Raw genomic sequence first — 24,685 nt, forward strand, 5'->3', positions numbered from 1 at the left:
CTATGAGGTCAGGGTTGCCATGGTTACCAGAACCTCCTGGTTTCTTCCTTCGGACGTTTCGGAACCAGTGGCACTAGATCCAGTTTCCCTCCCACCAGGTGCCAGGCGGTTCTGGAGAACCGGGATGTTTTCCTGCTCTGTTTGCTCCGCAGCTTCAGGATCAGCCTCTGACGTCACGCCGCTGCGCTGGTCCAATCAGCAGCGTCCTGGACCGGGTCTGGGTTCGGTCCGCCGCGCCTGGAACCGCAGAGGGAAGCAGCGGTGGCGGAACCGGGATGATCCGCAGAACCGGGCGGTTCTGGTGAGGGATGGAGACCCGGAGTTCTGGAGTCCGACCCATGTTCGGTCTGGTTCTGCTGCTGGTCTGGGTCAGCCCGCCGAGCTGCCGGGCCAGCTGGATGTGAGTACCGAACCGAACCGAACCGGATCAAGCAGCACCGCAGCTCTGTCCGAACTTTTTATCAGCACCAGAACCCGGTCTGAGGTCCAGTTTTATCCAACTAACTAGAACCGCTACTGGTTTCGGTTCCACCTGTCCGGGTGGGTCCGGCTGAGCCCATCTTTGTGGTTCCGAGTGAACCTAGTCCCCGATCAGACCGAACTGTTCGGAACCAGATGGGTTTGCGTGTGACTGTAATTTACTGAGGTTCTGGAGATTCTCACAAGAATAATCCGAACCGGACTTTTAGCTGAGGAGAACCTTTCCCGGACCGGTTCGGATTGAGTTCAATCTGGAGAACAGAACCGAGGTTCCGATCAGATCCACTGTGCGTTTTTTAGATGGTAAACTCTGGTGGTTCTGATCTTCTGGACCGGGTCGGCTAGACTCAGCTGCTTCATGTCAGAATTAAACAGACGTGGTTCCGTTGATCAGAACCCGTCCGAACCGAGCCTGCAGCCTCTGAGCGCTAACTGGCCGCTGCCCTCCACAGGTGGCTGGGCGTGACGTCCGGCGGCGACCCGGTTCTGAGCGGCCGGCAGCGGGCCGTGTGCCGCGGGAAGCCCTTCCTGCTGCCCGGCGTGCGGGACGGAGCCCGGCTGGCCGTGTCGGAGTGTCGGAACCAGTTCCGACTGGAGCGCTGGAACTGCTCCACGACCCGGAACCCTGCGGCCGTGTTCGGCCACGAACTGACGAGCGGTGAGTTCTGCTGCACGGTTCTGCAGCTCCTAACTGGACTCTGTGTTTTAGTTCTGGTTCCAGGCGGTCAGACCCAACATCCAGAACCAAAGGTTCTACAGAATTCAGCATGTTTTCCTGGTCCCGTTTAGTTAAAGTCCTGCTGGTTCCGACGCGCAGCAGGTTAGAAACTAAATGTTTAGTTCTGGTTCTGACGGGTCCACATGGTACCGAACCAGCAGCTGCATGAAACGTCTGACTGGGCCCAGTCTGCCCCCTAGAGGCCAAACGGAGGAGCTGCATGTTTATTACCGGAACATCCTGGATTATATCCGATTAAATCTCTGAGTTTTTCCTTCAGCAGGGAGGAGCCAGGAGGTCAAAGGTTACCTGGAATTCTGACTGGTAGGGATCATGTGTCCTTTGGTTGCAGAGGAAGTGATGTCAGAACGTCTCCATCCCGCAGGAACCAAGGAGACGGCGTTCATCTACGCGGTGATGGCGGCGGGTCTGGTCCACTCCATCACCCGGTCCTGCAGCCAGGGCAACATGACGGAGTGCGGCTGCGACGCCCGGCTGCGCGGCGGCGGCGGCGGCACGGCGGCGGAGGAGGAAGGCTGGCACTGGGGCGGCTGCTCGGACCACATCCGGTTCGGAACCTGGTTCAGCCGGAGGTTCATGGACGTCTCAGAGAAGAACTCGTCAATGGACCGAGTCGGGTTCACGCTCGGCACCATGAACCAGCACAACGCTGAAGCCGGACGGCAGGTGAGGGCATCCTGACCTCTGACCTCAGTAGACCCCTTCAGAGAAAAACTCGCTCTGCTGCCAGAACCTGTCGGAGCGGGTCCGGTTTACAAGACCAGGGAGGAACCGAGCCAGCAGCTGCTCAGAATGTTCCTGTAAGGTTTTTCCACCAAAGTGGGTGAAGATCCGTTTTCCAGAACCAGAACCGGGCAGCAGCTCCGGTCAGGGAAGATTTTCTGAGCCGGAGATCCAGGAATGTTCTCCCTAAAGCTGAAACTCTTTTATTCATGAAGATCCTTAACTTCCACAAGAGGCACTTTAAACTGGACCTCTGGCAGAACCTGGAACCTGGACTGCATCTCTAGGAACCTGCTGGGGCCAAACCAGCTCTGCTTCTGTTCTTCACTGGGAGATGAAACCTGGGCTCCGCTGGGATCCGCTGGGCTCCGCTGGGATCCGCTGGGATCCGAGGTTCCAGTAGCCATCCTAAAACCAGACGTTCAATCAGGTCACTGCCAGGGCCGCTGCCAGGAATCTGGGGCCCCATGACAAAATATTAAATTGGGCCCCTCCACCAGCTGCTGTTCCGGTTTCCTGAGTTTATCTGAACCATCAAAAGCGTCACAATTGGGCGTGCCGTGGTGGCGTAGCGGTTAGCGTGACCCATATTTGGAGGCCTTGAGTCCTCGACACGGCCGTCGCGGGTTCGACTCCCGGACCCGACGACATTTGCTGCATGTCTTCCCTCCTCTCCTTCCCGTTTCCTGTCAGCCTGCTTTGGTAAAAAGGGACACTAGAGCCACAAAAAGACCCCTGGAGGGGGGAAAACGTCACAATTTTAAAGTCTTGCTTTCTTTGGTCCAGTACTGATAACTAGCACAATATTTACTGCTCATGAATTTTACATCCAACATGCAGTTTGCAGTAGGTTCCTTCATTTGTTCTATTAGTTTTAGAGACTGAAATGTTTCCCCACCAGCAACAGTCAGAGGCAACATGCAAAATATACATGAAGCATCCAGACTTCTCAATAAATGCTATGTAGTTGCATTTTATTCAAGCTGCAGTTTATAACTTTAATAAAAAATATGTTTTCTCCATATCTGTTAAAACTGTCATCATGTCAGATAATCTGTGAAAACAATCAATCTCCTCCACCTGAACTACTATTACTGGTTAAAGTAAAGTAACGTTCTGACCAAAACAACCAATCAGAACCAGGAGGAGGGTCTTAGTGCTGTCAATCAACCTCATTCACTCGCTGCTAAATGTGCTAATGGTGGAAAAACAACTTACCATTACAGGAAAAATGTTTATCTGCTGTCATTGGTAGCTACGCTAACTAGACTAAGCATTCACAACAGGCTATGCTAGCTGCAGCATAGGGATGAGCAGCCACATGAGATTGTGATTGACAGCGCTACAACTCTCCTGTCTCTGATTGGCTGTTTCTAGAGAGAACTGGGAGAAAGCAGAGGAAATAGATTTTTCACAGGTTATCTCTCATACCGTACTGTCACAACATAATGACAGTTTTAACAAATATGTAAAAAAATATTTTTATAAAAGTGACATAGTGCAGCTTTAATTTGACTAGGAGAGGAGAGAGGACGGGTCAGGAGGTCAGAGCTGCTGCTGACTGACTCACCTGTTGTTAAGAGGTAAAAGGTTCAAGTTCAATATATGAATATGTTGATAATTTCTTTCCTTAATTCATTAAATGTTAGTGAAATGGAGGCCAACAGTCTGTAGCTAAGCTAACTATGCTAAATGTTGATAATCTCAGTTTACTCACCTCTCAGAGAAAAACTGGATTATAAACTCACACTTTTAATTATTATTTATTTAATTTTTTTGAAAACCTAACTTTATTATTTTTCTTAGCAGCATAGTAACAGCCAGTGGTTCTTGTTTTCCACTGTGTGCTGCTGAACATGGTCCAGCAGGAAGGAACCATTTCCTGTTCAGGTGAAGGTCTGGGAGGGGCAACATGTCATTTTTACTGCTAAAAACTATTTTAGAAAACACAATATGATTCATTTCTAATTGACAGGGCCCCTTTTTTAAATTTCTATGAACAAAAACTAAATAAAGTGTGGAGGGCCCCCTGTTAGTCAGGGGCCCTTAGATTGTTCTAACTTTCCCCCTGACCACGTTACACGTAGCTGGTTCTCATCCACTTAAGGCTTTGGTACCGGATGGTTCCTCTGGAGGTGAAAGACCAGACCTCACCTTACATCACTTCCTTCAGCAGGACTGTTTGGATCTCCAGCTTCTGCTCTCAGTTCTGCATCGGTCCAGCTTCACTGGTCCAGATCCAAACTTCAACTTCTCCTCTGAAAGGGACTTCCTGGAACTCTGAAACCTTAGTTGTTCTGATGTGTCTGAAATGTGCTCTGCAGGAACCATCCACCTGAGTAGCTGCTGGTTGGTAGAACTCCTCCCTGATCCTCCAGAATAAGGTCGGGATCGGACCATCCGGTGCAGGTCCAGCTGTCAGCGGGCAGGCAGGTTCTGACTTCCTCCTTCCCCACCCGGAACCCATCTCCAGCCCAGTGTCTCTGTCTTCCTGCAGGCCATTGAGACGACCATGTCCACAGACTGTCGCTGCCACGGTATTTCTGGTTCCTGCGCAGTGAAGACCTGCTGGAGGTCCATGGCGCCGTTCCAGCGTGTCGGCGCCTTCCTGAAGGAGCGATACGAGCGCAGCGTCCAGGTGTCGGACCGGGCCAGGAGGAAGACCAGAAAAAAGGACCGGCGCCATCTTGTGGACAAAAACGAACTCATCTACCTGAACAAGTCTCCAAACTACTGCCTGGAGGACAGGCGGCGTGGCATCGCCGGCACGGGGGGGCGCCGCTGCAACCGGACCTCCACCGGCCCAGATGGCTGCAACCTGCTTTGCTGCGGCAGAGGCTACAACACTCATGTGGTGAGGAACATCCAGCGCTGCGAGTGCAAATTTGTCTGGTGCTGCTACGTCCACTGCAGACGCTGCGAGAGCATGAACGACATGCACACCTGTAAATAAGTCTACACCTGGAAGACAGTCCTGCGTGGATGAAGGTTCTGATCAGATCAGGATCTGGATGAAACAGCTGCAGGTCACTGCTGGAGCCTGGAGGAAGCCTGGAAGCAGCCTCCAGGCAGGACTTGGTCTTCCTCCAGGTCTTCTCTGCGGGACGTGTCCACCTGGAGAAGAACTTGAGACCCAACATGGACACGTTTTCATTTGCAGCTGATGTAGTAGAACCTTTAAAACCAGGGATGTGTCGATACCGTGTTCCTTCAAACCCAGTACAAGTTAAACGTACATCCCAGTACTTTCTGATGCCAGATAATGAGTACCAGGTGGTACCTGGTACTCATTAGTACTGGCTACTAATGAGTACCAGGTAGTATCAGGTACTCATTAGTACTGGGTACTAATGAGTACTTACACACCAATACGCATAACGCGAAAATTTTGTTTTCATTCAGTACATTTAACTACAACAGAACTACAAGGTCAGAGTATTTTAACTGTAGGACTACTCTACAGTATTTTACCGACCAGAACCAACAGAACCATACTCGTTCAGTCCTCCCACTTTTCAACTGAAAACATTCATCTTCACCAAGTCCTGAAGCTCAGGCAACTTGGTGATGGCTAGCAATCTCCTACTTTGGAGATTTTGAGAAGATCTCCAAATATCTGCAAAGTACCAAAACTGGCAATCCGATCAAACTGTTGGCTGAGAAACGGAGTTATTAATTCAGAGATTACTACAGGGGTGGTTGTTGCTGCTGTTGCAAAACTCCTTGAACTCTGTGGCTTGCTGATTTCTAACTGTTTTCTCAGATTGCTGGTGTTGATCCTCTTGGACCTCCAGACCGCTGACATGGCGCCTCGTCTACTGCTTTGCTACCCTAGCCTGCTAGCTAACTTCAGTTGGAAATAGTTTAGCCGTTGGTGGTTTTGTGGCTTCATTTGCAGCTTCTTTCCTGCAGCAAAGGATGACAATCAATTACATATCAAATACCAAAGGCAAGTAGAACTAAACTAACATCACCATAAATGCTTCTTCTTAGCAGATAATCAACTAACAATGGAGTTTATCTGTAAACTGAGCTGAAGCAAGTTGAAATTATTAGTTTAACTAACAAAAAATTTCATAACATTCTACTCATAATTAACACATGAACTTACAGATGAATGTGTTTGGACAGCCAGTCACCGTGAGTCCAGCCTGAAAATCAAACAATGTCCAGTAGGTGGCAGTAAAGCTCAACTTGTGATTCAAAATAAAACCAAACAAAAGATTCTGATGGAGCCAGAGATCCGGTCCGGTCCGGTCCCGTCCCGCCCTCGTTCCTCCTTCAGACGCCGTTCATGTTGAAGGTTAAAGGTCGCAGTGTGTCCCACATTCTCCACATCCGCACTTTTACGGACTTCGGCGAAGTGTATTACCCACAATTCATTGCTGCACGTGACGTTTTGAGTTAAAAGGCGGATTTGTGGTAATGTTTTGTTTTCTCCGTCTTTATAGAAAATTCAAAGAAAATATTATGACTAGGCACATTAATAATAAAAAGTTAAATTAATAAACTGAGCAGAAAAAATAAGAAATAAAAAGAATAATCACAAATTGAGGAAAGTAAAAGAAAATGTCACAAATGAAAGACAAATGTCAAATCCTACATTAAGATATTAACATATTGGAATAAAAATTGGGCTTTTATGATGTGGCAACGTTTAAGCACTCTCTCAAATAAAATAATTTCCCTATCAAATGGAGGTGATTTTTTAGAAAGCAGCATTTGTGAATAAAATTTAGGATTAAATGCATCATAATTTATTCTCATCTCCTGTTAATAGGCCCAATTTTATTAAATTAAACTTAAAGATGGATTAGATTTATTGTACAATAACCACTTTTGAAAACTTTCTAAAAACTTTAATGAAGTCACAATTGGAAAAAAATGTAAAATTTATTGTCTCAAAATCTCAGTCACAAAACGCAGGAACTGATATTTATTTTAAATTTCTTTTGCAGAAAGTTATTACGGGGAAAACTTTCTGCATAATTATGAAATTTATATCAAGCTTTTTGTGGGAGTGGAATAGAAAGCTGCTTGGTTTTATTATGATTTTTAAACAAATATTTTCTTCTCAGACTAGATTAGCAGAAAACTGATGAATTTATTGTTACACTTTTGGTTCATAAAGCCACAACATTCATAGTTTCTTTTAAAAAGTTCATTTTAGTTCCATTAGTCTTTTAATTTTTCAAATGTAGCGTCAGACATTTTTATTATATTTTAGATATGCCATGTGTTTGTCCTGAACTTGATCTTTGTTATTAGCTCCACTTTATACCAGACTAATGTTTAGCTGCATAAAACAGATGATTTTATGGGTAAAAATACTTTCTCTATTAGCAAATAGACTGATAAATAAAATATTACATTTTAATGTGCTTTTTTTTGCCATCTTGGAAATATGAAATAAGTTCACAGAGCGATCTGTCTGTTGCAAAAAATAGAATAAAATCAGTTTTCAAAAGTAAAGTATGGAAATAATTTTTGTTTCACTGAACATGAGAAGTTATATTTATATTGAATTTTCTGTATTCAACAAGTCACAACAGAACAAATATCTCCAACAGAAATATCTTTCAAATCTGTTCAGTTGTAGGTTTTAGCAGCAGGATGCTAAGCAGGGACCAGTCGGCCATTTTGGATGTGAAGTTACGGCCAGAGGCCGTTCTGTCCCAACCCTGACCCCTGATCCCTGATGTGACTTGGACTGAGTCCACACTTCATATGGGGCGCTGAGCTTTGGACCAGAATCTGCTGAAAGTCTCACCACTAAGCAGCTCCAGGCTCTTTGTTTTATGCAGTTTACAGATATTTTAGGGTTTATTAGCGCCACCTACAGCCTGGAGCTGCTGTCACTCTGCAATCGGCTCTTTAATTTAATGAGGTATCGGTACACATCCAGGTGAGCTCAGTGTTACCTGGAACAGGTGGGAAGAATCTGTAAGTTTTGTCAATAAACTTTATTTCTATGTACAGAAACTTCCTGCTTGTTCTGGTTTGTTCAGACGAAGTGGCGGGCCGGTCCGATCTGAGCAGCTCCAGGTCTTCTTCTGCTCCACGTTGCTCCGCTCTGAGGGTGTGAAGCTGGGGTCAGAGGTCAAGCAGCAACAATGTCTGCTGTGGTCCTGAGGTATGGACCGAGCCCAGCAGAACCAGATACAAGCAGCTGGGATGATGAGGTCTCTGGGTGTTTCGGTTTTCGGGGGAATCAAGATCCAGGGGAATTCTGGGAAAATAGTCGGATATGATCTACTGAGGAGAACAAGGACCAAGCTGACTTCAGAACCAAAGAAACCTTCAGATGTTCTGGGTCAGAACTTTTATCTTTTCTATTTTACCTGCGTTGTTTTTCATTTGTTATTGTGAGTTTAGCTTTGTCATTTATTTTTGTTTTTTTCAATCTTGTTTATCACTGAAGTTCAGCATTTTGTTAAAACGTTGATGATGAGAATCCAGAACCCAAACTGAGGACACCGTCTGCTCCGGGCCCCTCTGAGGACGGCTCCTGTTCCTGGGACATTGTGCACCAGGGGGACGCCGTGTCCTCCCTGGGACAGACGTGTCCTGGTGTCTTGAGTCTTCTGAGTCAGCAGGAAGACGGTTATCAGCCACGGTTGATGATGGAGCAGAAAGTTTCAGGAAAACAGGATTTCCTGTTGGACTGAGGCCCAACCTGAGGCTCCTGGTGGCAGGCAGGTCCTGAACATTCACAGCAGGGTCAAAGTTCATCCCTGGACCCAGAACAGAGAGGAAACTAGAGCAGATAGGATAGTTGACAGACAGGAGGTCTCACTCTGACACAAACTGTGAGTCTGGATTTTAACCTTGGTCCAGAGGGTTCGCTGCAGTAAGAGCAGCGACATGCCGCTCCGCTGTGAAGTCACTGCCAGGATCAGTTTGGTCTGAAACTGAAAGCCAGCAGGAAGTTCCTGTGTTGTTTAAAGATGCAGAATGATCCCACTTCCTGTGGGTGTTTGTGTCTAAAGCTACAGCTCAGCACTTTTCCCTGAAGGTTGGTTTTCAGGAAGCAGGAGGAGGAGGAAGCCCTGAAAAGAGCCTGTCGGACCGGGTCGGACAGCAGACCGGGTCAGAACCAGAAGAGATGGAGGTCCTGCTGAGTTTCCAGCTGCTGGTTCTGATGATGACGGCGGTCGCCTCGCAGCAGGTAAGATCACCAGGAGAGGTTTTCTGATGGGAGCCTGTACTCAGCTGGAACCAGTGGATCCCAGTGGATCGGCTTTAATTTGCTGCTGGCGACTGATGTCTCTAGGTGGAATGGTTCTCTGATCTTCTGCTGCCTCCAAACATCTTCATATCTGAGATTCATGAAATTATTTTCATCATTAAAAATAATGTCTCTTCAGCATCCAGTCTGGTTCTTTCTGAGCCCGGTACCGACCCACTGCTGCCGCTGAGGAACCAGACCAGATGGTGGTTCTGATTTCCGATAGCCTGAGCTTCATGTTCTGGTCCAACCTGAAACAAACAGAACAGCCTAGTCAAAGGCCAGGCCTTAACTTGACTGAAATGCTGTCTGGGTCTTCAGAGAGCTGAGCAGAACCTCAAAGAAGCACAGATGGAGAGAAGAACCGGACCAGAACCATGAAGGACTGCTGGGAGGTTCTGGGCAGTCCAGTTGGATCCATTTGGTCCCATTTCTGACTCTGGCAGTGTGAGATGGAGGTTTCTGGGCGGATCCGATCCAGAAGATAAGCAGAAGTTAGAGCCATTAGCCTCACTTCCTGTCACTGTTTCCAGCTCCCAAGATTCCCAGTTTGTGTCGTGGTGAGGACCAGTAGAACCATCGGGCATTCTGAACAGAACCACGCTAGCTGCTTCCTGTTGTTAATCTGTTTGGATGTTTTGTGGCAGAAGGAGCCAGATGGAGTTTTTCCTCCAGAGCTGCTGGAGAATCCGTCTTTCCAGCTCCTTCCTGTTCTTGCTGGGGTTCTGAACAGGTTCTGTTTGTTTCTCCAGAACTTCTGCTCCAACTCCACGGTGCTGAGGACGCAGACGGCCTGCCACTCCTGCTCCATCTCCATGTTTGTTCAGTGTCCCACTGGATTCAGGAGAAGTCCAGAAAGCCTGGCATCGGGCTGCAAGTGAGCTGAACCCGATCGGTTCTGGTCTGGACCGGTTCTGCTGACCCAGGTTGTTCACCGTGTGGGTTCTGTGCAGGTACCAGATCCGGACCAGCAGCCTGCAGCTGGCCGTCAGAGGCTGCTCCTTCCAGTGCTTCCAGCAGGTGGAGATGAAGAGCTGCTGCCCCGGTTACTGGGGTCCGGACTGCACGGGTCAGTACTGTTCTGCTCTGACATTATTCTGCGGTAAACTGGGTCAGTTCAGAACCTCTAGAGAGCTTTAATGGTCGACCTGATTATACCAGAGAACAGACCAGAACCAGCAGAACCTGCTAGCTCGACCCATCTGCACCCACTCCAGCACTCCAGGTGACTCCTGACCCGGTCCGGTCCGGCAGGAAGCAGATGATCCTCTAGAACCGGGATTTCCTTCCTCCATGCAGACCGTCAGCAGGACAGAGATCTGCTGACGCGGCACCGATCCCACAAGCTGCTCTCAGACCAGCAGAACATCATCCAGAACCTGAGATCCACAAGTTCAGACAGAACCTGGACCAAAGACCAGTCCAGGTTCTGGTTCAGACCTTAGAATCCAACCAGAGAAGGGAAAGATTTCCACTGAAATCGGGGGGGGGGACAAAGGGGGGTCAGCTTCCTGTCATCCTCCATCAGCTTCCTGTGTTTGTGTTGCAGAATGTCCTGATGGGGCCGACAGACCCTGCAGTGGCAGAGGGGTCTGCTCCGATGGGCTTGGGGGGAACGGCACCTGCAGCTGCCAGGTGACACACACACACACACACACACACACACACACACACACACACAGATGTAACTCAAGCAGAATCTGGTAAAACCCAAATTATCCTGGAGTACCAACTGAAAGACAGCTAGGTTTCTGTTGCCTCTTGAGTTTTCCTGAACTGCATTAGGACTGACCCACAGAACCTTCTGACTGACCTACAGAAGGCATCAGAACCCTTTTGGCCACATTAGTATCGCTGCAGTAGCTCAGACTTTGGGTCAAAGTTGTTTCTGGCTGCTGTCCAGGTGGGTTTTGTAGGAACGGTGTGTGAGGACTGCTCTCCTGGACGTTACGGCCCCACCTGTAGTTCAGGTACCGTCACATTCTCCCATCCTGACCCCGGTCAGTACCGCCAGTATTCCTTACCCGCTGTTGTTGGTTCTGCCTCAGAGTGCTCCTGTGTCCACGGTCTCTGCGGTTCTGGGCTAAAAGGAGACGGTCGCTGCACCTGCTTCTCTGGGTACCGAGGTCCTCGCTGTGACCAGGGTACGTCCCTCTGCTGGACCTGCAGCACCAGGTTTCCTTCAGCCTGGACTTGTCTGTCCTGACCCGGTTCCTGTCTTCCAGAGCTTCCGGAGTGTGCGGCCCTCAGCTGCCAGCAGAACTCCCGCTGCATGGAAGAAGCTTTGACAGGACGGCTGGTGTGCCAGTGTTTGCCTGGTTATGAGAAATCAGGATCTCAGTGTTTAGGTGAGTCTAAACATGAACAGAAGAGTTCTGGACCAGCTTGGTTAGGCAGGCTCAAAGATCAGAACGGGGTGAGACTGTACCTTTGTCTGAACCCCTCTAAGAACCTGGGCCCAGTTCTCCAAAACAGAAACCAACAAACCGGGATCAACTCCCAGTTTGTGTTTCTGTAGGTCAGAACCGGGCCCAGCTCCTGATCTCCAGCAGCTCTGATGTTTTGATTGTTGTTCAGTTTAGAAATGTTTAAAAAAGGAACTTCATCACCACCAGAGAACTACCCAGAACTAGAACCATCTCCTCAGGGATGGTCCTGGTCTGCTCATTGTTCCCTCTGTCCTCCACAGCCAAGAACCCGTGTCTCCGGCCGGTCTGCCATTCCTTGGCTTCCTGTGCCCACACTGGACCGGACCAGCACCACTGCACCTGCAACGAAGGCTACAGCGGCGACGGACAGGTCTGCATGCCGATCGATCCTTGTCAGACCCAAAATGGACGATGCTCTGCCAGGACCACCCGCTGCATTTATGATGGACCGGGAAAGGTAAAATTAGTCCAGAAATCCACTTCAGAGTCTGAGGGATCAGAACCAGAACCAAAAGGGATTAGATGGAAAAAGATGGGAGCAGAAAGGGAATGTAGAAGAACCGGGATGCTAACCAGGAATGGGATCAGCAGGGAGATAAAAGTGGAAAACTCTTTGCATGCAGATCAAAATCAGAGATCAGATTCAGGAACATCAGGAAATTAGCCTGAGTATGAAAAAGGACCAAATCCAGAACCTGAATCAGGATTGATGGCATGTTCTGGATATAGAACGTCATCTGAACAAAAACACTGAGATGAAACCAGAACATCTAATCCAGAATGGGATTGTGACAAAGACCGGAAGTAATGCTAGGATCAGAACGACGCCATCTTCCTCTGGGGCAGGATCTGGAACAGGTTCAGGATCAGATTCACGTCAGGATTTAAACATGATCCGGATCAGAATTAGGGACTCGCTTGACTAAGTAACCGTCTCAGAGATGGAATCAGGGGAGGAACACGATCCAGAGCTAATTAGTTTGATGTGATTGTCCAGACTCCCAGTGGCTGTAATGCAGAGTCCAGCCTGCAGGGGGAGATGTTTGTGGGAGTATTGTTGTCGGTGTCTGGTTTCCTTCCAGTCCCACTGCGAGTGTCTACCAGGCTTTGAGACGCTGGCGGACGGCAGCTGCAACCTGAAGGACGTCTGCAAACCCGACTCCTGTCACCAGAACGCCAACTGCTCCACGGTGGGACCGGGTCGGGTCCGGTCAGTCCCCTCTGCCTTGCTTTACCTCACTGTTACCTGTATGCTCACTTGAATACACCTGAGTGTCCTGTTGCTTTGCCTCAAGGTGCGCCTGTCTCCAGGGCTACATCGGGAACGGGAAGGTTTGCTTTGGGAACATCATGGAGCGTCTCAGGGAACTGAACACACAGCCTGGGAAGGAATGGAGCGGCCAGCTGAGCAACGCCATCTCTCTGTTCGGTGATTAGAATAAAGCAACATTAAATCTGAGGGTTGGACTGTGCCGCCTGCTCCAGAAAGTCCAGCGGTTCTGGTTCCATCTTAGCTTGATCTGGACCTGATGTTCTGTTCAGAGGCAGATGTCAGCACTGATGTGGTTTGTTTTGTGTTCCCAGATTCTCTGTCTTGGCCTCTTCAGAACCTGGGTCCGTTTACGGTTTTTGTTCCAGTGAATCGAGGTTTCAAGGGAACCTCTGTGAGTTCTAGACCCGTTTAGCACAGACAGTCAGAAGAAGCAGAGTTTTCAGGCTTTTTGTTGTTCTTTTAATCACAGATACAGACTCTGACTGCAGACTCATCCAAAGCTAAGTACCTGTGTAAGATGCACCTGGTTGCTGGTTCAATGCCGTCCTCCACTCTGATGAAGACGGATGTCTTCTACACACTGTCCGGAAAGGCAGGAGAGACGGAGATGTCTGGCAGGGTGAGAAGAAACCTAGCTGTCTTTCAGATTTTTAAAACACAATGTTGTTTCAAGTGGTCCTGAGATATGGATCAGAACCAGAACTCTCAGGAGAAAAAGCACTTCGATGAGTCTCTAAGTAAGACTCTCATGCACAGTTTATCATCTGCATAAAATTGATCCAAAGCCTTTGCAAAGGAATAAGTAGGACACCGGACACATCATGGGAGACATGAGGAGTCCCACCCTCATTGGACCTGAATCTGATGACCTGATTAAACCAGAACCGTCCTATTTCTCCTTGCAGGGTGGTCAGATCAGAATCCGTATCCATGGCAGCAGGAAGCGAGGTGAGGTCATCAAGTCGGACCTGGCAGCGTCCAACGGACTCGTCCACATCATCACGAAGCTGATGGACAGCGTCCCGGCCACCGTGGAGAGCAGGCCAGATGTGAGACCTTCTGACCCTGGTTGACTGGAGGAAATGTCGACACCACTTTAACACTTTGATGATCTTCTACAGGAGAACTTGATGAAAATCATCTCTGACTATGGCAAATTGGAGACGTTCAAGTCCCTGCTGGAGGTGCGGTAATCAGATTACTTCTTTCACACAGGTGCTATACCTTGGTTCAGACTGATGACGACTTATTTACGGCTTTTTTGTTCATTAAGTGGTTCTAAGAACTTGTGTTGACCTGGTCTCAGAAATTTGTTCCAGTTTGGATTATCTTGGAGAATCTGCAGTAGATTTTGGTTCTCTCAGCAGAGCCCAGTAAGAAGTCTGGTCTGTAACTGGTTTAAAATTCTGGACTTCTGCTCTTGCTTCAAAAAGCAAAAGCAAGAGTCCAGTAGCCATCCACTGAAGAACTTTGGACTCTGTAGGATCTGCAGTATCTTCTGCAGGTTGGCCTTCTGTTCTGATAGTTTTGTGGGATCCAGAGAAGATCTAACCTTCTTCATCCAACTTCCGAGTAAAACAAATCAGCAAATCTTCAAGAAGCAACTGAAGATTTCAGTGAGTCTTTGCTGTGGTTACAGCAAGCTGAGCTGGCCTCTGTGATGGACCTCCCTCAACCCGTCACGGTCTTCACTCCGACTACTGAAGCATTTAACAGCATGAAGGAGGGTCACCTGCAGTTCCTTCGCAGTACAGAGGTGAGTAAGAATCAAACTGTCAACTGCTCAGAGACTCTGGCTACAATCTAAATCAGTCTGAACCCTCAGGGTCGCAGCAAGCTGACAGAGTTCCTCCGGAACCACATCGTCCCGTCCACCTCGGTGAGTACCGGCTGTATGCCTGAATCCGCTCTTCTTTCCCCTCTGATCGTTGTCCTGCCTGCTGTCCTACAGCTGGAGGTCTACAACATTGTGTCCAGCCCCACCATTGTGACAATGGCCAACCAGGTCCTGATCATCAACGTAACAGAAAATGTAAGTTTGTCAAAAAGTCCATCTTTCACTTTGATGGATCCTCAGCTGAGATATCTTCCAGGTGTATCATGATTTGTTTTATTCCTGCTTGCATTAAGCCTGATCTGTTTGCTGTAATGCTCCTCCTATTGGCTGATCCAGGGTCAGATTCTGGTCAACGGAGCGGCCGTTCTGGAGGCAGCCGTGGAGGCCAAGAATGGACGGCTGTACGTGATGAACGGAGTCTTGACTCCACCCTCCATCCAACCTTTGCTGCCTCACAGGTGTGACATCACAGAGACCAAGATCATCAAGGTAAGGAGCTGTTGATTTTATCGGACACATTAGGAACCGACCCAGAAACAGTGACCTTACTGTTGTGAGCTCACGGCTGAAATCTTGTGATCCTTTAGGGTGAATGTGTCAGCTGCGCCAAGGTCCACCTGTTCCAGTGCTCATCAGGAGTCTACACAGTAAGAAGTCTCACTCTGCTGGGACCTTCTGGATTTTTATCTCTACTCTTCATATGAAAAACTAATTTTATGTGAAACTGTTATTGTTTTGGTGAACAGGACACCTCCTACTCCGGGTGTCTTTACAATCTCTTCTCTGACGAATCCCCCATCAAGGTCCCATTCAGAGGTTGCACACCACTCTGCACCGCGAATGTAACGGTAATAGCGGCATTATGATTTTATTGTTGAGAGCTAAGTCAGTAATCTGTGGTAGCATTAATGTACCTGTCTGTTCAGACTCCAGCCTGCTGTAAAGGTTTCTACGGTCCGGACTGCTCTCCTTGTCCAGGTGGCTTCAACACACCCTGCTCCGGACGTGGCCAGGTAACGTTCTGCCACCAAACATCCGGAGGAACCACCGTGTTCCTCTGACTGGTCTCAGCAGATGTCTTCTGTCCAGTGTGTGGAGGGCATCAGAGGAAATGGGTCGTGTATCTGTGAACCCAACTTCAGAGGCTCTCGCTGTCAGTACTGCTCCTCCTTCAACAAATATGGTCCAAACTGTGACAGAAGTAGGTCAAGTGGACTTTGTGTTGTCCCTCAGATAGACAATAGAAGTTTCCTGTGTCAAGTCTCACCTGTATGTCCACAGCTTGTCCCTGCGTCCATGGACAGTGTGACAACCGTCCAGACTCAGATGGACGATGTAAGCTGGACTCTTGTCTTCGAGGTTTCACCGGTCGGTTCTGTGAGCGACAGACATCTGTCTGTGGAGGCCTGGCCCAGTTCTGCCATGCCCACGCTGACTGTGACTTCACTGATGGGTCACCCAGGTACCTGCACGCTTTAACAGAACCGCTGAAACACAGGGCTCTGGTGGACCACGAGGTTCTGGCTTTGGTTCCTTCCTCTTCCTTATTCACCTCTGTCCTCTTGGCCTGTTGATTCAGAACTAAGGGGTCGGTTATAATATCTCTGTTTAAATAAAAGGAGATATTATTTCAATGGAGGTTGTTTTCCCGCCAATAGTCCAGTAGACTTGGTTTGGATAGCCAGAACCAGTTCTTCAGAGAGGTTCTGTATTCCCTGCCGAAGGACTTATTCAAACTGAGTGAGCTAAAGTCCATCAGATCTTCATCTGTCTTCAGAACCAACATTAGAACCTGGTTGATCAGGTTGTCAATCCCACACAGAACCCAGAAAGACTCAATATAACTACGAAGAAACCACAGAACAGCCTGAACCCAGTCAAGACAGTTCTTCGTCCACAGCCCTCAGGAATTCAACAGTTTAGATCTAATTGATGTTCAGTTCCATTTTGTTGGCCAGGAACTGCAGTATATTTGATTTAGCATACTATGACGTTCAGGAAAACCCATTCCCTTTCCTGAGCCCAACTTCCCAGATGAAGCTGTACCATGACTGATCCAGTTTCAGAACCTTTCTGCATAGTTATTGTTCATCCTACCTACCTCAGAACTCTAATAGGAAGAGTCAAAAGTTTTAAAATGATATTTTATCTTGTTCTACGGTACATTAATGACCAGAGATGCTGGTAATTTTGATTATTTAACCCAGATGTTCTTCCATGTATCAGGTGTGTTTGTAAAGCTGGTTTCCAAGGCGATGGGATCACCTGTGTGGAGTCGGATCCCTGTGCTCCGCCTCTCCGAGGCGGCTGCAGTGTGAACGTGAGTTCCCACTGTGTTCTGGTCCTTTGCTTCCTCATTCTCTGAACTGTGGGCTGAAGTGTGTGGTCATTGCTGCCCCCTATAGGCAAAATGTATAAAGACAGGCCCAGGTACTCACACCTGCCAGTGTCTTACTGGCTGGACAGAGGACGGAAACGAGTGTCAACCCATAAACAACTGTGATGGTCCTGATGGGGGAGGCTGCCACCCAAACGCCTCCTGCATCTACGTTGGACCTGGACAGGTACTGCCCCATCACTACTGGTCAGAACCAGCAGGACAAGAACTGTTCTAAACTTTTCGACTCATCTGTTCCAAGAAACCTAGAAAGCTTTTAGATTGTCCAGAAGGTGGTGTAGACATCAGGACAACCAGTTCCTCAGAACCCAGAGGTTCAAAACCTGGGTCCAGACCAGAACAAGTTTGTGGGTTAGAGTTGACAAGACATTCAGCAGAACAGATTCCAAGTTCTTCAGACTAGTAATAGTCCAAATGGATCAGAACTTCAGAAGCATCTGTAGAAATGTTATCTTCAGATAATATTGACATTAGCAGGGAACAGAAACGTCTGATGGGTGAATGTTGGACACTACAGAAAATAAATGTTACTGTTGGTGAACAATCGACCCGTTTCACTCCAGATGTTCTGCTGCCTTCTGTCAGTCTAAACCACAAATCAGCACCAGAGGTACAGCGTAGCACAGAGCCAGTTTCAGAACCATCTCCTCAACTATTCTTGGTCCAATGCTCTGACTATCAGTGCTACCTCGTCAGATTTTCCTACCATAGCTCGGATAGATGGCTAAGTCTGTCTGTCGGTGCTACCCGTCTAAAACTGCTACCGTTATGTTTACAAACTATAGCAGGTTGTTAATGTTGAATATATTGGATAACAATATTTGAGTGACTAAAGTGGAAGGTTAGCAGTTATGGTTAGCTTAGCATCGGAACAATTTCTATCCATGACGAAACCACAAGAAGATCACTTCCTTCATCGGAATATCTACCTGTTTAAAATGAAAAGCTCTAGATGTTTGCACTAATCCTTTTATTACAATATCCTACCTGTTAAAAGTATTTTAAATACAGAGGCGTTAGTAAGAATAAAACAGTATCAGACAGGCAAACAGGTTTTCATTGGAATTAAATTAAACACAGACTAATACAGATCACCGCAACTCTTTATCTGCCAGATATAAAATAAATGAAATCAAACTTACCGTAATCTTCGACCAAACCAAACTTCCACAGGTAGGATAAAAAATGTGCTGAGTCATCAGATTGTGATCGATGAGAGCATCACCACAAGGTAGGACGGATTGATGGGGAGCACAGATAGTTAGATCACTTGTTCCTGAGTGTTTTGCTAAACCAGTTGCTAAGCTAATTGTAGCCCCAGTTTCTGATCTGGTTCTGACGGTTTGCTAGGAAAGATTTTGGGAATGTAATGTTTGTGGACATACAGAGCAGGCAGGTAGAACCGGACCTCTGGTACCACAGATCTAACTTGAATCAGAACCTTCTCTGTGCCCAGAGTGACTGTGCCTGTAAGGCCGGCTATATGGGGAACGGACACACCTGTGAGGCTGTCAACCAGTGTGTGACGGCTAACGGAGGCTGCCACTTCAGGGTGAGTACCGGTCCAATCGTACCTCAGAACCACAAGTTCTAGCTCACCAAGAAGCGGTAACAGAATCTGGGCTGGGTGGTGTCCCCGTCCCTAGGCCAGCTGTCTCCTGCTGTCCTCACAGTGGACATGTGTCTGTGACGATGGGTATGCTGGAGACGGACTCCTGTGCTATGGTACCGTCGACCAGGTCAGCAGAATCGACTCTGGGTCAGCTTCATCTCCCCGCTCCAGCCTGTCTCAGTCTGTCTGTCTGATGGTTCCAGGAGCTGATGGTTCTGCAGAACGCCTCAGACTTCTTCCGCTGGACCATGGTGAGTAAAGAGCAGCGACCCAGTCAGGAGCAGAACCCGGCTCCAGAGACTCTTCTGTGTTTATTGCAGGACCTGTCTTTAATAAGGAGTCTACTACTGGAACTGGATAGTCCTAGTTCCTGATAGGGAGGTACAATCAAATTACAGGTTCAAGGTTCTGTTGAGGTTCTGTTGGCCAGAAGACTGTTCAGTCAAATGTTTACCCTTCCTGCAGATCATCACCTGATCCGGTTTGAGACTTAAAAGTTAAACTGTAAACTAACTCCTCTATTGTCTCAACACACTTCAGGACTCCGGCCTGTCTCACTCTTTATCGGATCAGAACCTGACTCTCCTGGTACCAACATCCGCTGCCGTTGCTCAGATGTCCCCAATGGACAGGAGCTTCTGGACAATGAAGGGAAACCTGCCGAGCCTCATCAGGTGTGCTGTCAGTGGAATTGGGAGTGAGAGGATGGAGACGTAACGCTGATGTCTCTTGTGTCCTGCAGAAACCACGTCCTGCCCGGCGTCTTCTCCTCCTCCACACTGAGGAACATCTCATCAGTGACCTCTCTGCTGACCTCATCGCTTCCTGTATCAACCAGCCAGGAGGTACGGAGTTAGCTGCTTCTCTTGCACCATCTGGAGCCGGGCTTTGCTTCCTGTTTGCTCAGTTCGGGTCAGAACCATCAGAGCTGTAAATTGGTGTTTTTTGTCAGATCACATCAGTTGGAGGAGCAACCGTCATCGCTTCAGACAGCGCTGCCACCAACGGCCTGATCCATCTTATTAACAAGGTACTTGGCAGATCAGATGCTGCTGCTCCAATGCCAAGATGGTGCTGCACTACAGTCATGGTTCTGATCCGGTCTGCAGGTTCTGGTGCCTGACAAGAAGCTGAGCGAAGGTCTGCTGGCCGTGCTCGCTCTGAGGCCAGAGTTCTCGCTCTTCCGATCCTACCTCATCGTACGGTCTCACACACACACACACACACACACACACACACACACACACACACACACACACACACTCCGTCCAGGCTTGTAGCTGTTTGGATCGTCTCTGTGTTTTCCTGCAGGAGTACAACCTGACGAAGGAGATTGAGCGGGCCGAAGAGTTCACCGTGTTCGCCCCAACAGACTCTGCCATCACACAATACCTCCAGCAGGTGGCAGCACCTGCCTTGGTAGGGAATAAATCTGTGGGACTGTATCTAAAGAAGAATGTTGATGTGTGGGTGTAGGGGGTCACAGCTGAGTTCGGGTCAGAACACTAAACCAAACTTAGGATTGGTTGGACTTCTTTCTTGCAGAGTGGCTTGGACATGTCTTAGTGTGTTTCTGTGCATCTGGTCTTAAAAAACAATATGAGTCAATAACACGCTAGAAAATCTACAATACACAATGGACCTCACATGTTTTATTTAGACGACCCATTTGTCTTTTCTGGGATCTTGGGCCATTTTCTTTCTCCGGACTGAGAGGTTTTATGTAATTAAACAGCATGGATCCGTGGTTCTCTTTCTGACCCATGACCTCAAATTGGTCAACTGACCTCTGTCAGTCAGTCTTTTCTTCCCGTCCACAGGATAGCAACATGACCCGTTATCATGTGGTTCTGGCGGAGCGCCTGCTAAAGACTGACCTTCAGCCTGGAGGGTACAGGGAGACGCTCCTCGGATTTCCCTTCCAGATCGGGATCTACCCTCGAGACGGAAAGGTCTGCTCTCAGACAAACGTCTCAATCCAAGTCCTCTTCTTTTATATCAGTGGTCTCAAGATGCTTGAATCATTCATAGATCAGAGTTTGGAAGCTCAATAAATCAAAGACGTTTCTGTCAAAATGCTCATGTTCAAGTACACAAACAAAACGGAAGGGAAAATTAGCTGAAGTCCTGTTAACCCAAATCACTTTGGTTGCCTTCAGGGATCTTATCAAAATGTCCTCAGAATTAGACATCTTTCCAGACTCTGGAAACTGTTTAAGGTCAGGAACGTTTTCACTTTCACAAATGTGTCCAGATGCAGAACTCCGCTCAGAGTCTGGACTCAGTTTAGAGACAAAGTTCTAGAAAGAAATGAAAATGTGTTGAGAGTCTTGAGTGCATTTAGCAGCAGAAAACAGTCCAGTGCAAACAGAGAGTGAGAGCCAAATGAAGTCCTTCCTTCAAATGTTCAGAAAGGCAACCAGGAGAAGGTGGATCATCTGTGTCTTTGTGTTCTTCCTGCAGCTGTTTGTGAACGATGCTCAGATAAACTCCTCCAACCTGCTGTGTGGTAAAGGAGTGATTCACGGTCTGTCAGCGGTTCTTCACATCAACAGAAACCGCTGTGACAAACTGACATACAGTAAAGTAAAGGTAACATCCACACACTCAGACTTTCACATTACCAGACAACAAAGATCTGTTGAATGTTGCTGTAATTCAGATGAGCTTCTTTGTTCTCACAGGGGTCATGTGGAAACTGTTTATTGCCCAAAACCCAAAAATGTCCCAGTGGCACCGACCATGATGTAAGACTTTTCTCTCTCTGCCACGTTTAATAAAGTATTTAAAAAGGAGCCACAAATATGTGCACACATGTTAGGAACAGAGACGTAAGCTAACGGCTCGATAGGTACATTCATCAAAATGTTCCTTGGCTGCTGGCTCTGAAGAAGAAAGGAAGGATGTACGTTTATGCAAAATTTATTCTAAGCAAAGTGAAAAAGATTAAACAACACCAACACTCTGCTTCATAACTTACCACCAGTTATAACTAGGAGAAAATGGAAAGTCGACTCATTTGCAGATGATGTTTTATATTTGTCCTTTTAAGAGACTTGACATCATCACCTTAACCGTCTTCATAGCCCGGCATCTGGAAATGGGTCCCATATGAATTTACTCTGGATGGCAGTAAATCCAAAGTGGGCCAAAGTTCACTGTGGGCTCACTGAATGGGGTCCATTAAACTGTCAATCCAACCTTAAGGTTGATCTAAAACTGGAATTAGTCCACTTCTGGCTCCTTTCTATAATCTGCAGAAACTTGCCCCATTAGGACCCACTGACTGGGATTTAACACCCTAAGAGAGTTAGTACAGTTTGAGTTTAAATTATTTTCTGTAGAATAATCTGTAAAACTTCTAGCAAGTGCTACAAAGAGGAGGTGAGGCTGTTTCCTGAGCTGTGGTTCTGAATGTCTGCAGAAATCGGTGAGGATGAGGAGCTGCCTGTATAGACACACCATCGAAGGAGAATCCCATATGACCATCGGCTGCATAGCAACCTGCCTCCGGAAGAACATTGTACGTCACACAGAAAACTGTCCCAACATGAATAAATCACAGGAAGTCCTGAATCACTTTGCCTGTATATTTTTCAGGAACGCAGGTGTTGTGAAGGGTTTTTCGGAGAGCACTGTGAGCCTTGTCCGGGTCCGAAGGGACAGGCCTGTTTCGGTAATGGACTGTGCTCAGACGGGGTCAACGGCACCGGAGTCTGTAAGTGCAACAAGGACTTCCATGGGACGGCCTGTGAATCCTGTCAGAGCGGAAAATACGGAGTTCACTGTGATCAAGGTTAATGAAGCTCATTAAAGTAAATCTTTAGAAGAAGCGTGTCCATCATCTGACCTCGGTTTCCTCTGCAGACTGTCGGTGTAAGAACGGACTCTGTAACGAGGGCCTGAACGGAGACGGGACCTGCGAGTGTGACGTTGGCTGGAGAGGCGTTCGCTGTGATGAAAGTATGGCAGAAAATACAGAACTCAGTGTGAACCTACCACATGTCATAACCAGTACACAAATATGAAATTAATTTCCTTTGCTTGTCTTTCAAGTTCTCCATTATGAGAGTTTTGTTGAATTTTACTGAAGTGAGATCCAAATGATTTTCATGTTAGTTATGACTCAGAGTTTTAATTCCTGCCAACTTCAAGGCCTGGATGGATCAGGTGCATAGAAGCTGAATGCCGCTTCTCCATGTTTGGTTCAAGGCAAAACAACATTTTGCCTTGAAAAAGGCAGATAGTATGGAAATGACCTTCCCAGATTGATTGACAGCTTCTCTAATATCAGTTTTACTTCCTTGGTGTCAATGCAACACATCCACATCCATCTAAATGTAAATATCTCTAAGAAGTTTAATTTTAAAAACCTTATTTCAATGGGTTTTAGTCAGTAATTCAACACACCTCTGCTGGAAAACACACACCTGTCTGGTTTGGAGTGGCTTCAACTAAACGTTGGTGGTGAGATAGCACCAGCTTTCTCCTGACAGCTTTGAACCCAGAAGTAACAGCTCTTATCAAACATTTGCTGTCAGAGTTTCAGTTGTTTGTGTTTTCATCATTTTGGGCAGTTTAATAGCTTGGCTTCACTTGCTGAGTCTGTGTCTACAGGTGAGGATTTTGTGTTAAAGAGCAGTCAGCTGATTCTCCACTGGACTCTTGGTTGTTTAGGAGAAAGGCATGATTGGCTGCAACAGAGGGTTTTACAGCACAAAGAAAGGACCGGAAGGTCTTTGGGGTTAGACCGAGGTAACGGATGCTTGTTGCCCTGGAAGCAACCAGAAGAGCTGGAATATCCATGCTGACTTGTAGGAGATATCACTTTGTGGTTCTGCATCGTCACTCAGCAGCTCTGTTGTGTTTGTCTGATTGCAGAAATTGAATCCAAAGCTGATGAACTATGTGGTTCTGTGAAATGTCATAGCAGCGCAAAGTAAGTCATGGAAAACTTCCATGAATGACTCAGATTGTGCCTCTTCATCTTCTAACCTGCTCTTCATCATGATCTAAACCTTCAGCTGTGCGGTTCAAACATCTGGATCTCAGTGTCTGTGTGCTGCTGGCTTTGAGGGAAATGGGACATTCTGTAAAGGTAAGAACCAAGCTCTACTCAGCTGTACTTTTGATCTGATGACGGCCTGAAAATACTGAGTCTGATGACGATGTTGCAGCTGTAGACCCGTGTCTGGTGAAGAACGGCGGCTGCAGTCTGTCTGGGGTTTGTAAACGGACCCGACCCGGCAGCAGAGACTGTGTCTGTGGGCGCGGCTATGCTGGAGATGGGTTTGTGTGTGTGGGTAGGTTCCTCCTTTACTCCTGAAGCACCAGGATCTGTGTTCTTCTGTTTGAACTGTAGACTGAGATCCAGCTGGCTCATGGACTCATGAAGACCAAAGGTCTTCTTCAGGAGCCAGAAAAGGTTTTTAAAGTTCCCAACAAGATGCTTAAACATCTCTGGATGTCCCCAATCGTTCAAGTTCTAGATTGTCAAAAAAATATCAGTATGTTTTTTAAGGAGCTCAAAGATATTCATAGAAGTTTCTTGACTTGGACTGATTAAAAGCTTGAAGCCCAAAGTTTTCCCAGGACATTTGAAGGTATTTGGACATTGCTGAAGATATTTGAAGGGCTCTATAGGATACTTTTAATTTATTCAAGACCTACTAGATGTCAATGTAGAATTGTTAAACATTTAGTTATAAACCTTTCCAGAAGAATGACAAGCTAGAGGTGGTCACCTCTTCATTCTGAAACACATGGGGTCCATCTCCAATCATTACGCAAGAGACTAAGTACTTCATGACTGGGTCATGGTGATAATCAGACATCATAATGTCTCATTATGATGTCTGCAGTATTCATTTGTAAATAAAACTTGGAGGTCTTAGGAGACTAGAACATTCTTGAAGAGAATTTGGTAGTTGAAGCCTGATGTTGAGGTGTTGAAGGCGTCCCATGAC

At 47.2% G+C, this 24,685-nt stretch overlaps 2 protein-coding genes and 1 long non-coding RNA gene across 6 annotated transcripts in view; 2 read left to right on the plus strand and 1 right to left on the minus strand.

The window, feature by feature from the left end:
- The first annotated feature begins 12 nt into the window (after nt 1-12).
- Nucleotides 13-7,319, plus strand: wnt16 (wingless-type MMTV integration site family, member 16). Of its 3 annotated transcripts, XR_003598880.1 has the most exons (5): nt 13-400; nt 933-1,138; nt 1,551-1,885; nt 4,440-5,215; nt 5,260-7,319. XR_003598880.1 is itself a non-coding variant. In XM_028043740.1 (4 exons), exons 1-4 carry the CDS (start codon nt 309-311, stop codon nt 4,893-4,895), a joined length of 1,089 nt encoding a protein of 362 aa, XP_027899541.1. In that variant the 5' UTR covers nt 13-308; the 3' UTR covers nt 4,896-7,319. The 3 variants fall into 3 exon arrangements, 2 of the variants coding, with proteins under 2 accessions (XP_027899541.1, XP_027899542.1); XM_028043740.1 differs by having other exon boundaries at nt 4,440-7,319; XM_028043741.1 differs by having other exon boundaries at nt 1,584-1,885; nt 4,440-7,319.
- Nucleotides 5,324-7,777, minus strand: LOC114160868 (uncharacterized). Its single transcript, XR_003598881.1, has 2 exons — nt 6,054-7,777; nt 5,324-5,848 (listed from the first exon to the last, which is right to left on the minus strand). It is a non-coding gene; the product is annotated as an uncharacterized LOC114160868 (long non-coding RNA).
- Nucleotides 7,778-7,791: 14 nt separating this feature from the next.
- Nucleotides 7,792-24,685, plus strand: part of stab2 (stabilin 2) — a 29,495-nt gene continuing 12,601 nt past the window's right edge. Inside the window, exons 1-42 of one of the 2 annotated variants that reach the window (XM_028043733.1) lie at nt 7,792-9,110; nt 9,923-10,047; nt 10,124-10,239; nt 10,720-10,805; nt 11,074-11,140; nt 11,219-11,314; nt 11,396-11,518; nt 11,860-12,056; nt 12,682-12,809; nt 12,895-13,028; nt 13,184-13,263; nt 13,342-13,491; nt 13,778-13,921; nt 13,994-14,056; nt 14,512-14,628; nt 14,698-14,751; nt 14,824-14,904; nt 15,046-15,198; nt 15,297-15,356; nt 15,456-15,557; nt 15,636-15,722; nt 15,799-15,910; nt 15,991-16,171; nt 16,936-17,029; nt 17,115-17,273; nt 18,564-18,659; nt 18,754-18,846; nt 18,923-18,970; nt 19,260-19,393; nt 19,462-19,564; nt 19,672-19,749; nt 19,829-19,918; nt 20,031-20,138; nt 20,540-20,671; nt 21,183-21,311; nt 21,404-21,466; nt 22,144-22,242; nt 22,320-22,515; nt 22,587-22,682; nt 23,601-23,658; nt 23,744-23,817; nt 23,897-24,022. In XM_028043733.1, coding sequence (XP_027899534.1) covers nt 9,048-9,110; nt 9,923-10,047; nt 10,124-10,239; nt 10,720-10,805; nt 11,074-11,140; nt 11,219-11,314; nt 11,396-11,518; nt 11,860-12,056; nt 12,682-12,809; nt 12,895-13,028; nt 13,184-13,263; nt 13,342-13,491; nt 13,778-13,921; nt 13,994-14,056; nt 14,512-14,628; nt 14,698-14,751; nt 14,824-14,904; nt 15,046-15,198; nt 15,297-15,356; nt 15,456-15,557; nt 15,636-15,722; nt 15,799-15,910; nt 15,991-16,171; nt 16,936-17,029; nt 17,115-17,273; nt 18,564-18,659; nt 18,754-18,846; nt 18,923-18,970; nt 19,260-19,393; nt 19,462-19,564; nt 19,672-19,749; nt 19,829-19,918; nt 20,031-20,138; nt 20,540-20,671; nt 21,183-21,311; nt 21,404-21,466; nt 22,144-22,242; nt 22,320-22,515; nt 22,587-22,682; nt 23,601-23,658; nt 23,744-23,817; nt 23,897-24,022 — 4,495 coding nt within the window. In that variant the 5' untranslated portion in view covers nt 7,792-9,047. Of the gene's footprint in view, nt 9,111-9,922; nt 10,048-10,123; nt 10,240-10,719; nt 10,806-11,073; nt 11,141-11,218; nt 11,315-11,395; nt 11,519-11,859; nt 12,057-12,681; nt 12,810-12,894; nt 13,029-13,183; nt 13,264-13,341; nt 13,492-13,777; nt 13,922-13,993; nt 14,057-14,511; nt 14,629-14,697; nt 14,752-14,823; nt 14,905-15,045; nt 15,199-15,296; nt 15,357-15,455; nt 15,558-15,635; nt 15,723-15,798; nt 15,911-15,990; nt 16,172-16,935; nt 17,030-17,114; nt 17,274-18,563; nt 18,660-18,753; nt 18,847-18,922; nt 18,971-19,259; nt 19,394-19,461; nt 19,565-19,671; nt 19,750-19,828; nt 19,919-20,030; nt 20,139-20,539; nt 20,672-21,182; nt 21,312-21,403; nt 21,467-22,143; nt 22,243-22,319; nt 22,516-22,586; nt 22,683-23,600; nt 23,659-23,743; nt 23,818-23,896; nt 24,023-24,685 lie in introns of those variants that run through there. The other variant, XM_028043734.1, reaches the window with a different exon arrangement.

The sequence above is a fragment of the Xiphophorus couchianus genome, chromosome 17 (assembly GCF_001444195.1).
Source record: "Xiphophorus couchianus chromosome 17, X_couchianus-1.0, whole genome shotgun sequence".
NCBI classification, from domain to species: Eukaryota; Metazoa; Chordata; class Actinopteri; order Cyprinodontiformes; family Poeciliidae; genus Xiphophorus; species Xiphophorus couchianus.